Source organism: Leptopilina boulardi, unplaced genomic scaffold (genome assembly GCF_019393585.1).
Source record: "Leptopilina boulardi isolate dan_hultmark-lab unplaced genomic scaffold, ZJU_Lbou_2.1 LbouV2_90, whole genome shotgun sequence".
NCBI classification, from domain to species: Eukaryota; Metazoa; Arthropoda; class Insecta; order Hymenoptera; family Figitidae; genus Leptopilina; species Leptopilina boulardi.
Window position 1 is genome coordinate 321201 of NW_026138039.1, and position 15019 is coordinate 336219.

The 15019-nt window shown below is 35.6% G+C and overlaps 1 protein-coding gene across 5 annotated transcripts in view; it reads left to right on the plus strand.

The window, feature by feature from the left end:
• The window catches only part of LOC127290860 (uncharacterized), a 108725-nt gene that overhangs the window by 15377 nt on the left and 78329 nt on the right, over window positions 1–15019 (plus strand). For all 5 annotated transcript variants that reach the window (XM_051319669.1, XM_051319667.1, XM_051319668.1 and 2 more), the window contains one exon: window positions 8020–11663. In XM_051319669.1, the coding sequence (XP_051175626.1) occupies window positions 8020–11663 (3644 nt within the window). The remainder of the gene's footprint in view (window positions 1–8019; window positions 11664–15019) is intronic.

Here is a 15019-nt window from a genome sequence, read left to right on the forward strand (position 1 = left end):
ATTCGGAGGTTTTCAGAGACTGCAGTAGACAAGTTGAAGGAAATGGAAATTCCGATTATTGATGATCTTTTATCATGCATGTTGCTTTATAGTCTTTTTGCGTCTGTAAAATATCAAGAATGTACGAAGATATGTTTCGGGAATATTCGAATTTCGAAGGGACGAGGATAATGCGTGACATTGTCGAGAAAATCAGTTCGATAAAAGCCTTGTAAAGAATAACACATTTTCTAATTTGTACGAGTTTAAATATATTATTAATGGACGGATATGTTATGTTTTCTTTTATTTTTTTTGAATTAATTAAACCTCTGAAATTCACATGAGTTGTAAAATTTATGGCGACCGTGACAGGATACTAAAGTGAATTTCCGTGAAATATTCAGATTTAAAATCGTGAAATTTGTCGTTGACGGCGTGGTCAAGATGGACGCTAAGAAAACCGACAGATCAGCCGCGCGCAGGGCTTTTACAAGATCTATGAACTCGCTTAAAGAAATTTTAGATGCACAACCGGTATCGAAACAAGAAGTTTTAGAGACTTTCCAACTGTTGGAAGAAAAAAGCCGAGAGTTAGATGATCTAAACGCAAAAATCATTGAACTTTTGATAAACGCTGAGTCATCGGAAGAGGCTTTAAACTTAGAATGTGAAACAGTGGATGAATATAAAATGAAGTTTCTCCAAATCAAAATAGAGGTCTCTACTGTTACACACCCGACGCTACAAAGTAACCAATTTTCCCAAGTGATTCCCTCCCAATCAGTCCATGTTAATTCGGAAGTCAGGCCTTCGTATATGCTACCCAAAATTGAATTGAAAAAATTTTCTGGGGACATTAAAGACTGGTTGCCATTCTGGAGCCAGTTTAAGAAGATTCACGAGGATCAATTAATGGAAAAAGAGGATAAGTTTCAATATGTTATTCAAGCGATGACCCCAAATTCGCGAGCTAGTGAGTTAGTGAATAGCTTTCCTTCAACACGTGAAAACTATGATAAGGTGATTACAAGTTTGACGAACCGGTTCGGTAGGGAGGAGTTGTTGGTAGAAGTGTATGTTCGTGAGCTTTTGGAACTTGTGTTGAGCAACGCGTTAAAACCCAACGGAAAACCCCCCCTTTCAAGAACGTACGACAAGTTGGAATCCCACCTTCGAGCTCTTAAATCTCTTGGGGTTACATCCGACAAGTGGGCAACTATATTATTTCCATTGGTTGAGTCATCGTTGCCCAAATAAATTTTACATGGCTGGCAGAGATATGGCAACAACGCAAGAGCCGACGATTCTAAGGACAGACTGGCAAAATTGATGGACTTCATACGTGAGGAGGCATCAGCTGATTGGGAAAAGTTCAAGGACGACAAGCAGAAGAGAAAAAATAAAAGTGACTTTGAAGGCGATATACCAACAGCTGCAGGACTTCTCGTAGCACCGGATAGTGCATTAAAGTGTATTTTTTGCAATGATAGTCATGAAAGTCATCTGTGTCAAATGGCTCGAGATATGTCTTTAGAAGAGCGTCAAAAGTGTGCCAAAGGGAAAAACACGCGTGCTTTAAATGTCTAAAGAAAGGCCATAGTTTTTTAAAGTGCTGGTACAAGGACAAGTGCGCATGGTGTGGTAAGAAACACGTTCTGGTCATGTGCCGCAACGTCCCCGGTAGTACGAAAACGGTCGAAATCACGAGTAAAAAATTTGACAATAGTGTACAAGAAGTCAATGTATCCGCGAGTTTGATAAATCCACAAGTGTTCTTGCAAACTTTGCGCATAAGATTGCGTAATGGTTAGAAAGAAGCTATAGTGAGAGCAGTGTTCGATTCGTGTTCCCACAGGTCATACATTCGGGAGACATCTGCAAAGATGATGGGTTATAGATCGATTGGACAACAAAAACTAGTGCATCAACTTTTTGGTGGAGTACGGACCAAACTTGTCATTCATCAAGGATACAGGATTTTCGTTGGTGATCTAAATAATAAATTTGAGTTTAATTTTGTTGTTTTGTCGAAAGACAATATCGTCGAAAATATTCCCAGTGTCAACGAGGGGCCATGGATCCAAGAATTAAAAGAAAAGAAAATTGTATTGTCTGATGTTGGTTCAACGAGTGAGCCTATTTCTGTTCTCATTGGAGCTGACGTTTTGGGAAAATTGCAGACTGGAGGGGTACTCAACCTTCAAAACGGGACAACGGCGATAGAGACGAAACTGGGATGGACGATGATCGGGAAGCAGTTATCGGACGAGGAAGACAGAGTCGATGCAGCATTGCTCGTAACTACATTGTTTATTCAATCAGCTGATGTGACCGATCTATGGAGTCTGGACGTGTTGGGAATTGCGGATCCAGTCGAAACCATTTCAAAAGAGGAACAACATGACAAGGTCAAAGAAGAATTTCGGCGTTCAGTCAATAAAAACGACGAAAAAAGATATCAAGTGAATTTACCTTGGAAAGAAAATCATCCTCCTTTACCGTGTAACCGAATGCTTGCTGAAAAAAGACTAGAGATTACTATTCAAAAAAATCTTCTGGTGGAATATGGTCAAATATTTCAAGTTCCTGACAATGAAATTAATAATTTTAGACATTACTTGCCGCACAGACCCATAGTTAAAGAAAGAAGCACGACAAAAATAAGACCCGTATTTGACGCGTCTGCGAGAGCAAGGGATAAACCATCATTAAATCAGTGCTTAGAAACGGGACCGAATCTTATCGAACTAGTGTACATACCTTGAGAGACAAGTGTTTATTCCAGGAAGTGTCCACTGAAGTGATGGCAGAAGCTAAGTTTGAGTTGAGAGGGTGGGAGTACAGTGGGGAATCCGAGAAAAGTAGGGAAACAGCTGTGCTTGGATTAGTGTGGGACAAGGCCGAAGATACGTTAAAATTGAATCATGTGACCTTCAAAGAGACTCTACCCCTCCAAATAACCAAACGCTTGATTTTGTCGATAAGTCACAAAGTGTTTGATCCGATAGGATTTTCCGCCCCTGTTTTGTTGCGTCCAAAATTGTTAATGCAAGAAATTTGTGCAAGGCAACTTGATTGGGACGAGAATGTTGACTCTGCGATGGAAAAATCTTTTAAGGAATGGTACCAAGATTTGCAGCTTCTAAAGACCTTAAAAATTCAACGAAGAATGTTGGGAAATCCAAAGGGAGAAGATTCTCTCACTTACCATGTTTTTGTTGACGCAAGTCAATCGGCTTACGCAGCAGCGATATTTGTGCGGACGGAGACCATCAACGGAGTGGAAGTGCATATGGTGGAGGCAAAAGCTAGAGTAGCTCCTACCAAAAAACCTACAATCCCCCGGATGGAATTACTGGCTGCCACGATGGGCGTTCGTCTAATGGAATTTATATCGTCTGTGTTAAAAATCGAAAAAACAAAGGTGCATTATTGGAGTGACTCGTCTACAGTGTTGATGTGGATAAAGTGCGGGAATCAGTGGGCCACCTTCGTGTATAATCGAGTTCAGGAGATACGACAAAAGAGTGATATTCAACAGTGGAGACATGTGCCCAGAGAAAAAAATCCTGCAGATCTCCCTTCCCGAGGTTGTACAGTCGAACAGCTTATCGCGTCAAAATGGTGGGAGGGTCCCTGTTGGCTCAAGTGTTCACCCGATCAGTGGCTCAATTCAGTGTATTCTACTGACGAAAATTCGATTAATAAAGAATTGAAAAAATGTGCTATAAGCAAAAAATTCGTAAGTGATTCAACCGAGGTCACGACCACACCTGTTTGTCACGAAGGAGAAGAACATGTCAACTGGTTTACGGAATACTTCTCATCTTACTCCAAGATCATTCGAATGGTGAGTTGGATGCTGAGATTTATCAACAATTCAAGAAAACAAGCTTCTTCCCGTAATTTTGGAGAATTGACGAGTCAAGAAATATCCGCTGGAGAAATCTGTCTTTTGAAGGTCGTTCAAGGAGAAATGTTCAAGGGTGAGTCGGACGAAAAAATTATAAGTTTGAATCCTTTCATAGATGCGTCCGGTATTATTCGTTCCAAATCATTGATCTCAAATCGACAGGACAAGGAAGACTTCAAATGTTCAGTGATTCTGGATCAAGGTCATCCATTGGTCATTAGGTTAATCGAGTTTCATCACGGATCATTAAGTCATGCCGGATTGCAGATCACTTTGAACAATCTTCGAGAGCGTTTTTGGATCCTAAAAGGGAGAAGAGCAGTCCGTTCGGTGATTGGAAGGTGTGTGATCTGCAAGAGATATCAAGCTTAAAGAGTAGAATCATCGCCAGCCGTGCTTCCAGTGGATAGGGTGAAGGATACCAGAGTCTTCGATGTGGTTGGAGTTGATTATGCCGGTCCAGTTTATTTGAGAGATGGAAAAAAGGCATGGATCGCTTTATTTACCTGTGCAATTTACCGTGCATTACACTTGGAACTAGTAACAACCTTGTCAACAGAAGGTTTTATTGAAGCATTGAGGAGATTCATCGCTCGACGTGGTCGACCTTGTATTCTCTATAGTGATCATGGCACGAACTTCGAGGGTACCAATAATGCACTTCCAGGAATCAACTGGGAAAAGGCTTTCAAATACACTGCTGTTCGAGGGATGCAGTGGAAATTTAACCCACCCTCTGCTCCGTGGTGGGGTGGATGGTGGGAGAGGATGGTGCGAATGGTCAAAGATTTACTGAAAAGGGTATTGAAAAAGGAGTGCCTAACTTATGAGGAAATGAACACGACACCTTGTGATTGCGAATCAGTGATCAATTCTCGTCCAATCACATACCTTTCTGATGACAGGTCAGAGCCAAGACTATTGACCCCGGCTGTGTTTCTTTAAGAAAACACCAACAACGAAGTTCAAGACTTGGATCAGATTGAGAGGACTGATTTGAAAAGAAGATTCTACTATCGACAAGAAATTCGAGACAATCTGCGGAAACGTTTTCGAACAGAATATCTTGGCCAACTTTCAAGAAGAAGCAAGTACAAAAAAAGTGATCGCGTCTTGAGAGTGGGCGAAATTGTGTTGATAGGAAGTGATAACGAAAAGCGATTAAATTGGCCTTTGGCCCGGGTCATTAGTTTTGTTAACGGAAAAGACGGTGTGGTGCGCGTCGTAAAATTGAAAACGGCTAACAATAGTGAATTGACAAGACCGGTGCAAAGAGTGTTTCCTCTAGAAATCCCCACCCCAGAGGATGCAAAATTTTTGGAAAATTTAAATTTGCCCAACGTCTTTTCAAGTGATAAAGTACAAGGGCGACGCGAAAAACATACTGAGCAAAAGAACTTTTCTGTGAATAAAGACCATAATGAAATCACCCTGCCGGAAGGGTGGTACTGGATTGGTACTGGAAAATTGGAACTGAGGGCTCAGTACCAACTCAGTACTAATTTGGTGCATTTTGGTACTGAAATGGAACTGGGAAATTTACCTGCGAAAAGGATCGAGTTACCGTTAATACCCTCAAAAAAAGTAAAAAGCGACTAGCTTTTTCAATATGTTTAAACTAATTCTTTATATTTATTTCAATATTATATTTGTTTTTCCTGGATTTATATTATTTTCATACATTATTATGCATATGATATGTCCTTTGGCAGCTAAATTCAAAAATGATGTCCATTTTTTTGTCAAACTTCAGGTATACGAGATAAATTATAACTTTTTTAAATGTAATTATTTTTTGATAAATTTTAGATATTCATAATCTGGAATTATTAACGAATCTCAATATATATTTTTTAAAGTTGAGTTATTAAAATTATAAATTTTTTAAGCAATAAAACTCGGGTTAAAATTTTAATCCTTCAACAAAGGACCTAGGGGTCTATTGTTCAAGGAGGGATTGCAATATAATTTCCAAACTTAACAGAAATTTTCTACAAACTATTATGTTTTTTTTGCTGTTTTACACATGTATCGTGAGAGATGGTTTGTTAATCTTATATACCTTTAAAACTATTGTTAAAGTACTTTAAAAATGTCTTCTTATGGGTTATCAGGTAGTGGTACTGAAGAAGAACTCAAGCCAAGTCCAATTGAGTACCATTCCAGTACCACTCTTTCGGTAGGGCATTAAATGTACGAGGAGCGGACGATAGGTAAAAGCTCCTGAAAGATTGATTTTGTAATGTCTTATTGATGAATTTTGTTTTACTAATTTGTTAATTTATTATTTACATTTCTTTTTTTCTAAATATTTATTTTTAATTATTGTTTTTTCATATTTTTTATTTTTATGATTATTACTTATTCTTGATTGTTAATTTTAGATTGATTTATATTTCTTTTTTAATGCTTATTCTTTATTATTTGTTTTATATTATTTTTATTTCCTTTTTTCCTGGTTATTATTATTTGTTATTTTACTAATTTTTATTCTTTGTTAAAAATCTAAGTATAAAATAATAAATATTCTTTCAAGAAAAAATATACTAAATACTACCACGTAGATTCAAACGATATATTAATCGATGTAAATTTTCTACTCACCTTCATTGCTAAGTATACTTCATCAGGGGCATTTTGCAAAAATAAATTGATCTCATCTGTGGAGAAAACTTTTGATTTTTTCCCTTTATATCCGCGGAAATTTTGACTCCATAAAGCACTTAATTCTTTGTAACTGTCGATTGATATTTTCTCGTGGATTTGTATGGTACTTTTCAATTTTGAATAAATTGACCATATTGTTGTGGGCTTATATTTTTCAATTAGTTCCTTAAAATAAACTTTTAAGCAATTTTCCGAGGTAATAGCATTAGATTCCTTTTTCCACACAACAAACTTTCGATACGTTTCCTCGTAAACATCTTTCGATTGCTTCGGCAATAAGTCAGTTGAAATTTCACCGGCCTTCTTCCTCATTTCCGGCGGCGTACATTGCTCATCATCGTCACTTGACATTTTCTTAATTTTGATTTTACACAGTAAAAATTAATTAAACTGAAGACTGAAAAACAAGTCAGACCGGATGCTGCAAGTTTTCAGGTTAGGAAGTCTACAACCGTTAAGCTTCTTACGCTATAACGTATGTTATGGTAAGAGTATGTTAAGAGCAAGCGACAATACGACTCTGACCAAAAACATTGACTAACTTCTATTGGTCAAAATTACACTTCTCAAGCGTTACGAAAATACGATACACGAACAAATAAAGCATTTTTTTGAACGGAAACGTCAAACTGTGACACTAGAGTTCGCATTTGTAACTCTGAGACTACCGTACAGAAAAGCGACACTTTACGGTTATTTACGGAGAAACTTAATGAATTTAATGAATTATTGAAAATTTTTTCGCCATATTGGATTTTCCATTTTGAATGTTTTAAAACCAATTACAAATGCGTATTCAGCGACCCTCAAAAACCCTCGAGTAAGAAGTTTCAAACAAAATGATTGACTTTTGAAAAAATTGTACATTACGTTACAGTAATTTTTTTAAAATTTCTTCTATTGCTGTTTTGAGTCTTCCATGTTGAAATTTGTAAAATTGCGGTTGGTCCTTGCAAAAATTGAATATTGCTGGTACGATATTTATAGGTTTTACGCCTATAGGTACATGTACTTGTTACCTAATAAAAGAAAAATAATTTTACCAAAAAAGTCTCAAAATTTTAAACTTTTTGGGAATCACATTTTATGTAAATTTAAAGCCTAGATTCTGAAGTCGCGATAAAAGCCACAGGAAGATTACTTTCAAAATTTTTGACATGCAAAATCATAAAGGATAATTGCCTTAAAAACTTTGTAAAAAAGAGTCCTTTCCGGCGTTAAAGAGTTAAAGCTAAACAATGAAATAGGTATTAGATCTAAGGATTGATATAGTAACTTTTTGTGCATTTATATCAAAACTAACAAAATAAAAACATATTGAAATTTAAAATTTTAAGATCGTATTACACACTTAGAAGACTATACTTAATTGTAAATTACAATTAAACTAATTAAAAAAAATTTAATTGACTTTGTATTTGTGAAACATTTAACAAGTGGAAACCTTATTTGTGCAGGAATCACAGAAAAGTCTGTCAGGAATGTAAAACTCTCTGTAGATGCAATAAAAAAGGCGACTCGATTGATGTGATTTCTACATCGTCCGATATGGCAGACTCAGGATTAGAAACGGGATCGGTGAGTCCTCAGGAAACAGATATAAATTCTGATAATTCTGGAACGGAATTCGAAGAGTCTCAAGGGGTAGAATTTACATTGATGGATAAAGTCACTTCAAACGAATTAAGTGATCCAACTTTCGGAACTATTCACTTTGCGAAATGCCAGTATAAATCAAGACTCAATCACGACAATATAAAGTTACAAAACCCAAATTATGATGCAACATGTTCGTCATCGACTGCTGAACAGCAACAACGTGAATTTGAAGAAAATGCACAAAAATTAGATCATGTTGAAGAAATCTTCCAGTACGAAAATCAAGTATTAAATTATACCTTTTATGAATCAGATGGCAGTGACGATAATAATCAAGGTAATTCTCCAATGCCCTCAGATTCTTTTGAATTTGTGGAACCTGAAGATCTTCCTTCCATTGATTACAATAGTGAAGAGAAGCCAGAGAATTACAAAGAGTTTGAATCCGAAGAAAGTGAACATCTCAAAAGCAGTGAAAAGGAAAAGAAATCCGTCGAAAGTTTTCAGAGTGAACTCTCTCGTACGAGTGAATCTATTAAAAGCAGTACTACCTCAGTAAACAGCTATTTCTTTATAGACGCTTCGAGTTTAAACGATGATGTCTTTCCTGTGGCTATGAACTCTACAAAGGAACGCGGCGACAGCTTGCCGCCCTATTTTTGTCCTTCCGATGGCTACGTTCCTTCTAGAACTGATGTAAAACATCACCGATTGACAAACTTCAAGTCAAGTACGTCTCAAAGTGAGCAGCGAGAGACTGCAGTGTTTGAGCAGGAGTTGAAACTCAATGAATTTCTCAAACCTCTATCGGAACCGAAAAAAAAAAAACGAGTGGATTCTGCCTTAGAGGATAAATTAAGCGAGAAGGGGACAGTCAAGGAGGCTCTTGTGGTCGAAATTAAGGAAGCAGACAGCGGCGAAAGCACTCAACCTTCTCCTTGTCCCGATAACGCTAAAATTGTACTTGAAATTGATAACCAACAGACAGGTTGTTCATTTGAAGAACATGGATGCGAAGAATGTGAAAATCAGAACGGGAAATCCATCGAAATGGATAATCAAGAAGCAGACAAATCGGAAGAGAGTAATCAAGTCAATGATGATAGACGACCTTCTCTTATCAGGAGAAACACCTTCGAACTGGATTCAAATGATGAGAAGCTCTCGGCCTTAAGACAGGAATACGAGAGACGTCAAGGAAGTTTAGTTTTTCAAAACTCCATTCCCCAGTATTCTGGTCACAGAGTGGACAACGATTCTTGTTACGGCTCTCCTCTGCACTCGAGTTTAGGCCCGACAAACGAAGCCCAAAATTTTTCTGATCAACAAATTGCATTCTTATCGTTAAATAAACTGGATCATGATCATGTAGAGAAAGAGACAAAGTGCAATTACTTTTCAAATCACAGATACGATCAAACTGATACCATCCCAATGCAGAGGAGCGCGAGTGACAAGAATGTCACAAACTCTCAGGAAGATCTCTCTGAGAATTGCAATAGTTTGCCAGTGACACTAAACAGCATCTTGACACGCGACGATTATTTAGCGAGGCGATCTGTCCGAGATGAGTCAATTCCTATAATTTCCGGTGGTGCCAGAACTTTGGATTCCAGGCGAACGACGGACAGTCCGACAGTTCGTCGAAAAACAGAATCAACTCCCATCGTCTCTGGAGGATCAGTTTTGATACCGGAATTGGAGACGAAAATTAAATCAAGAATGTCTTCCTCGATGACTGCATGGGTCGTAGACATGAGTACGGTTCAGAAAATGACCAAGAGTAGAGAAATGTCGCAAAGTTTTTCCACTTCCGATTGTATTGAAAAACCTATCACACAGAAAAAGACGCATGAAAAGCAAGGGAGTTTTGGTTTCTTCGTTGATCTCAACGATATGAATGCCCCGAAGGAGAAGGAACCGGAAGCTGTTCAACCAAAAAAACGTGACCAAAACGGATCCGAAAAGCAATACTGTGAATTTTTTATAGACATGTCCGATAGCGACGTTTCACTAAATTCCAAAAAATCCTCGCCGAGAGGCTCGACTACCAAGAAAGATTTGATTGATTTGAATGATAAGAAAAATATTTTCTCGATGTTTATCGATTTTAAGGAACCAGAGAAAACTGGAAAAAAAGGTTGTGGTTCGGAACTCTGGCACAAAAGATCCAAAGAGTATTTGCCTGGATTGAGTAATAAGAGATCCACTGAGAGAGAAAGGTTTGAGAGGAGTAGCACTAAGGAAGCTTGTATAAAACCTGAAGAGGACGAAGTCACACGACAGAGTAATATACCAACATCAGTAGAAGACAATGGTTATGAACAAACACCAGTGAAGGAGAAGAGCAAAGGAGTATTTATGTTCATTCAGTCAGATTCGCCGGTTGTGCGGAGGAAAACACTTTCCAGCTCTCGCGCTCCTTTTAAACGTAATTCTTGGAATACTGACAAAAGTACTGACGAAAACGAAATCGGAAATAGGTTTGGTAGTGTTTCTGGAAATGGACCATTAAAGTCAACGTTTTTCCGTAAAGAACATAAAAGAGCCCAAAGTCTATCGATAGATCGAAGAGAATTTCGTCAGTTTCAAGGCAGAGCGAGCAAATCCAGTCATTCACTAAGCGAAGCTGCCCAAGTGAATTCCGTGAATGGAATAATTTCAACGATGGAAGAGGAAAACAGTCAAAATCTTGATACATCAACTACTCTCGATGTCTTCGAGTACGATACACAAGACACGCCACCCAACTCGCATATTGAAATCACCAACGAAAAAATTCGAATGAAACACAGTGCACTCGAAGAAACAAAGTCCGCAGATGTTGGTCAAGTCAAAAAAAATTATGAAAAACAGATTACTGAATCTCGAAAAATTTGGGATAATACAGCAACCAAAAGTACTGAAGCTCAAACAAAAAAGAGTGAAACTTTCGATATTAGTAGCGAAAGTGGACCATCTCCAGGAAATGAGAATCAAGATTTTCAATTATCTGAGCTTCTAAATGGAGATGTGCCTAAGTTTATTGATAGAACGCCAATAATTGCTTCAACTGGAGCGAAAATAACTAAGACTCATAAGTCGTTAAATGAAAAAATCAAAAGAATTGAGAGTGAATTGAAAGGACCTGAGTTTGAATTGAAACAGAAGGAAGAGTCGAAAGGAATGAATGTCGATTTTGTAAGACTTTCGGATTTAGACAGCACATCTACGAAATGTTCCACATCTAATGTGACTGTTATTAAAGAAACTGAATCTTTCACGCATCGCATGAGTAACAGTATTCCGGAAACGTCGTGGATTGAGAGTAAATTAGTAATTACAAGGACTAATGGAGTAATGAAGACGCGACCGAGACAATTTCCCAGTCATATGAGTACATCTCTTCCATCGAAACAAAAATCGCCTTTAGAGGATTTGACTAGTGAAAGAGATGCCGAGGGGATTATTTCCGAATCAGATCTAAGCAGTATGCAAAGTAGCATGGGACGATCCGGAGCTGGTAAATAAAAATTATTATTATTTACTATTTTCTTCTAAGCCTAGTTTCTATTGCTTCCTCAATAAGAAAGTATTCCATTTTCCTGTGAACCATTATGGTCATACGTGCCAGAAGCATACATAATTTATCCTGATCCAAACATTGAGAGAAACATTTGGTTAGAAGGCATATTTAAATTGAGCTGCCGGATCAAAGAAGGGCACATGAATTTTTTCCGCTTGAAAACGAAGTCCCCTGGCCACTAAAAATTCAACTTTAAAATTTTACGAATTTTTTAATAAAACAAAAACGTGTTATTATATTCTACGAATGACTAAAAAAGAAAGAAGTTGTTTTGATTAAAAATAAAAAAGTTATTAATTTTTTGTTGAGACATTGCAAAATTTGCGTGTTTTCTGAAAAGTTACAATGCAATTGAACAATTAATAACAAAATGGTGAATGTTTAAACTTAAAAGTTGCGTGAGCGGCTGAACGTTTGACGTGCATTTGCTCCGTAATAATTCAATCGAGCTTATCATGGTAGCAAACACACGCCAAACGTTCAGCCGCTCGCGCAACTTTAAAGTTTAAACATTCACCATTTTATTATTAATTGTTCAATTGCATTGTAACTTTCCAGAAAACTTCTTTGGACCATAATAAACAACTTTCTCACTAAAAGTTTTCTTCTGCTGAAAAATTTGTTGAACTTCCTCGCATGGAGAAAATTGCAGTTCACGAATTTTACAATGTCTCATTAAAAAATTAATAACTTTTTTATTTTTAATCAAAACAACTTCTTTCTTCTTTAGTCATTTGTAGAATATAATAACACGTATTTTCGTTTTTGTTTCATTTAAAAATTCGTAAAATTGTCTGAGCTGTCGCGAGTTGAAGTAAAAAAAAAAACAATTAAAATTTTCTTTTTTTAAAAAACAGTTTTTCCCTTATCTTTCAAAAGCGGAAAAATGTGGAAAATTTCTTATTAAAAAAAATGCGCAATAAAATTCTCTATAAGAAGGTGCTTAAAAAACATTAAAATTTTAGAGTTGAATTTTTAGTGGCCAGAGGACTCCGTTTTCCATCGGAAAAAATTTATGTGCCTTTCTTTGATCCGGCAGCTCAATTATAATTTATTAAATTTGAAATTTAAATATTTAATTTAAACATTGTAAAAAGGCACGTTTTTCGTTAAATAAATAATTTTTTTTCAATAAAGTAACATTTTAGACCCAAGAAATGAAAACTAATTCAGTTGAATTGAAATGAATAGGTACACACTGGGCTTCAGTGAATCCCACTTAGCGACAAATTCGAATTGGAACTATGTTGCAATTTTCCTGAATTCGACAAAGCTGTATTCAACTTCCAAACTCTCTATTCGTACTAATTCAATGAACAAACTTTTTAGCTTTAATTTTTTTCAATTCGTCAACACAAATTTAATAAACGAGTTAATCATTTTATTTGAATTCTCAACAAATGAAATCTCATTGATACGAATTGAACTGAATATACAAATGGCTTCATTGAATTTTGCTTAGATACAAATACAAATTGGACCCTGCAAAAAAAGTTGATTCATTTCAATTCATCTGAATTAGTTTTTTTACTGGGGATGGCCAAAAAACCAAAAATCGTAATAAAATATCATAACGGTTTATTTGTATAAAATATTTGTAATTTTGAAATTTTGGATTAGTAACTTTTTCTCAGGGACTGTCTCGGACACGAAATGTTGTTGAATTTTAAGAAAGTGTGTCCTGTCACGATTTGGCACGTTTGAAAACAATTAATCGTATCGTGGTGCGACCCGACACATTTACAAATTCATAATCGTATCGTGGCGATGCACAATACGTTTAGAAATTTCTAATCGTATCGTGGCGCGATTGTACACGTTTACGAATTTCCAAAAGTATCGTGGCGCGACCCGACACATTTACAAATTCATAATCGTATCGTAGCGAAGAACGATACGTTTAGAAATGGAGAAATGTATCGTACTTTGACTTGATACGACACGGTAATTCTGCATAAACGTATCGTGTCGCATAAAAAATATATTTAAATTAATTGGACGTTATCTATTATAATATAACATATATGTAATAATAATATGTATATAAAATAATATAATAATATATAATATACAGTATATATATATATATATATATGGCTCAAAATTTCTGAAGTGAGCCACTAATTTTTCGATGGCGAGATTTTTATAAGTCAGATCAATAATTTTATAGTATTTTCGAATCAAAATAAGATCCTAAAGTTATATTGCAAAATTTTAATTTTTTTAAGAGTTATTGTTTAAACAATTTTTAAGCAGCCAATTAGTAAAAAAAGCTTTTCTACGGTTCCATTTGATGGATTTTGCTGAAATTTGGTATGAATAATGTACAATAACCATGCTTTCAAATAAAAAAAATTTGTTTCATTTTGTTCATAATTTGTTGAAAATAGCAACAATTATTATAAACAAATGAAAATTTAATAACCTTCTGCGCCTAATTTCGTATTTTTTCTTGTAAATTATGATTCCCTATTTTATCACGAGTATTTAAAAAAAAAAAAAGTCAGTATATTGCATTAGGTCAAAAGTTATGGTACTTTTTCTCTTGACGCTCAGTGCCCTATTGACGCGCCAATATCATAGTTACTGACTCGCTATCCTCAAGACCGCGTACTGCGTCCAAATTTAACATGTTACATTAACAAATTTCCGTTAATAAATATACTTTATGATGCAATATTTTTTGTTTATTGCAAAAAATAATTTTTATTAAATAAATTCAACATACATATATAAACAATAAAAAATTTAAACATCTTCATTGCATGCGACAAAATTGTTTTGCATTATTTGAAAATCTAAGATTTTAATAAATGTTTAATATTTCTAAAGTTACATTGCAGATTGAAGAAAATATTATCTGAGAAGAGAAATTTTGAAATAAACGTAATTGTTTTATTTCAATGTTGTGTTTACAATATTTTAAAAAAATAGGGCCTACCAAAAAAATATTTAAAATTAAAACAATGATTTAACAATGTTATTATTTTCAGAATTATATTATTTGGTATTCGCCAGTTTCTACTTTAAGCAAGCTTAACCGTGACTGCTTCCTTTTGACCAGAAAAAATTTTACACAATAATGTGTTGTTTTTTCCTGGCTGATAGCAATGAAATGATCGTGTTTGGTTAATTGTTTTAGCAGTTGAAAATCGTAACTCTAAACTTTTTCTATGATTTTCAAGCTCTTCATTCGAACACAGGCAAAAATGAATTTTTTTAAAAAATCCTCTTGCCCACTCGTACAATTGTTTTGGAGTTGTCAAAAGAAGATTAGTGTCTTTTTGCAGGGA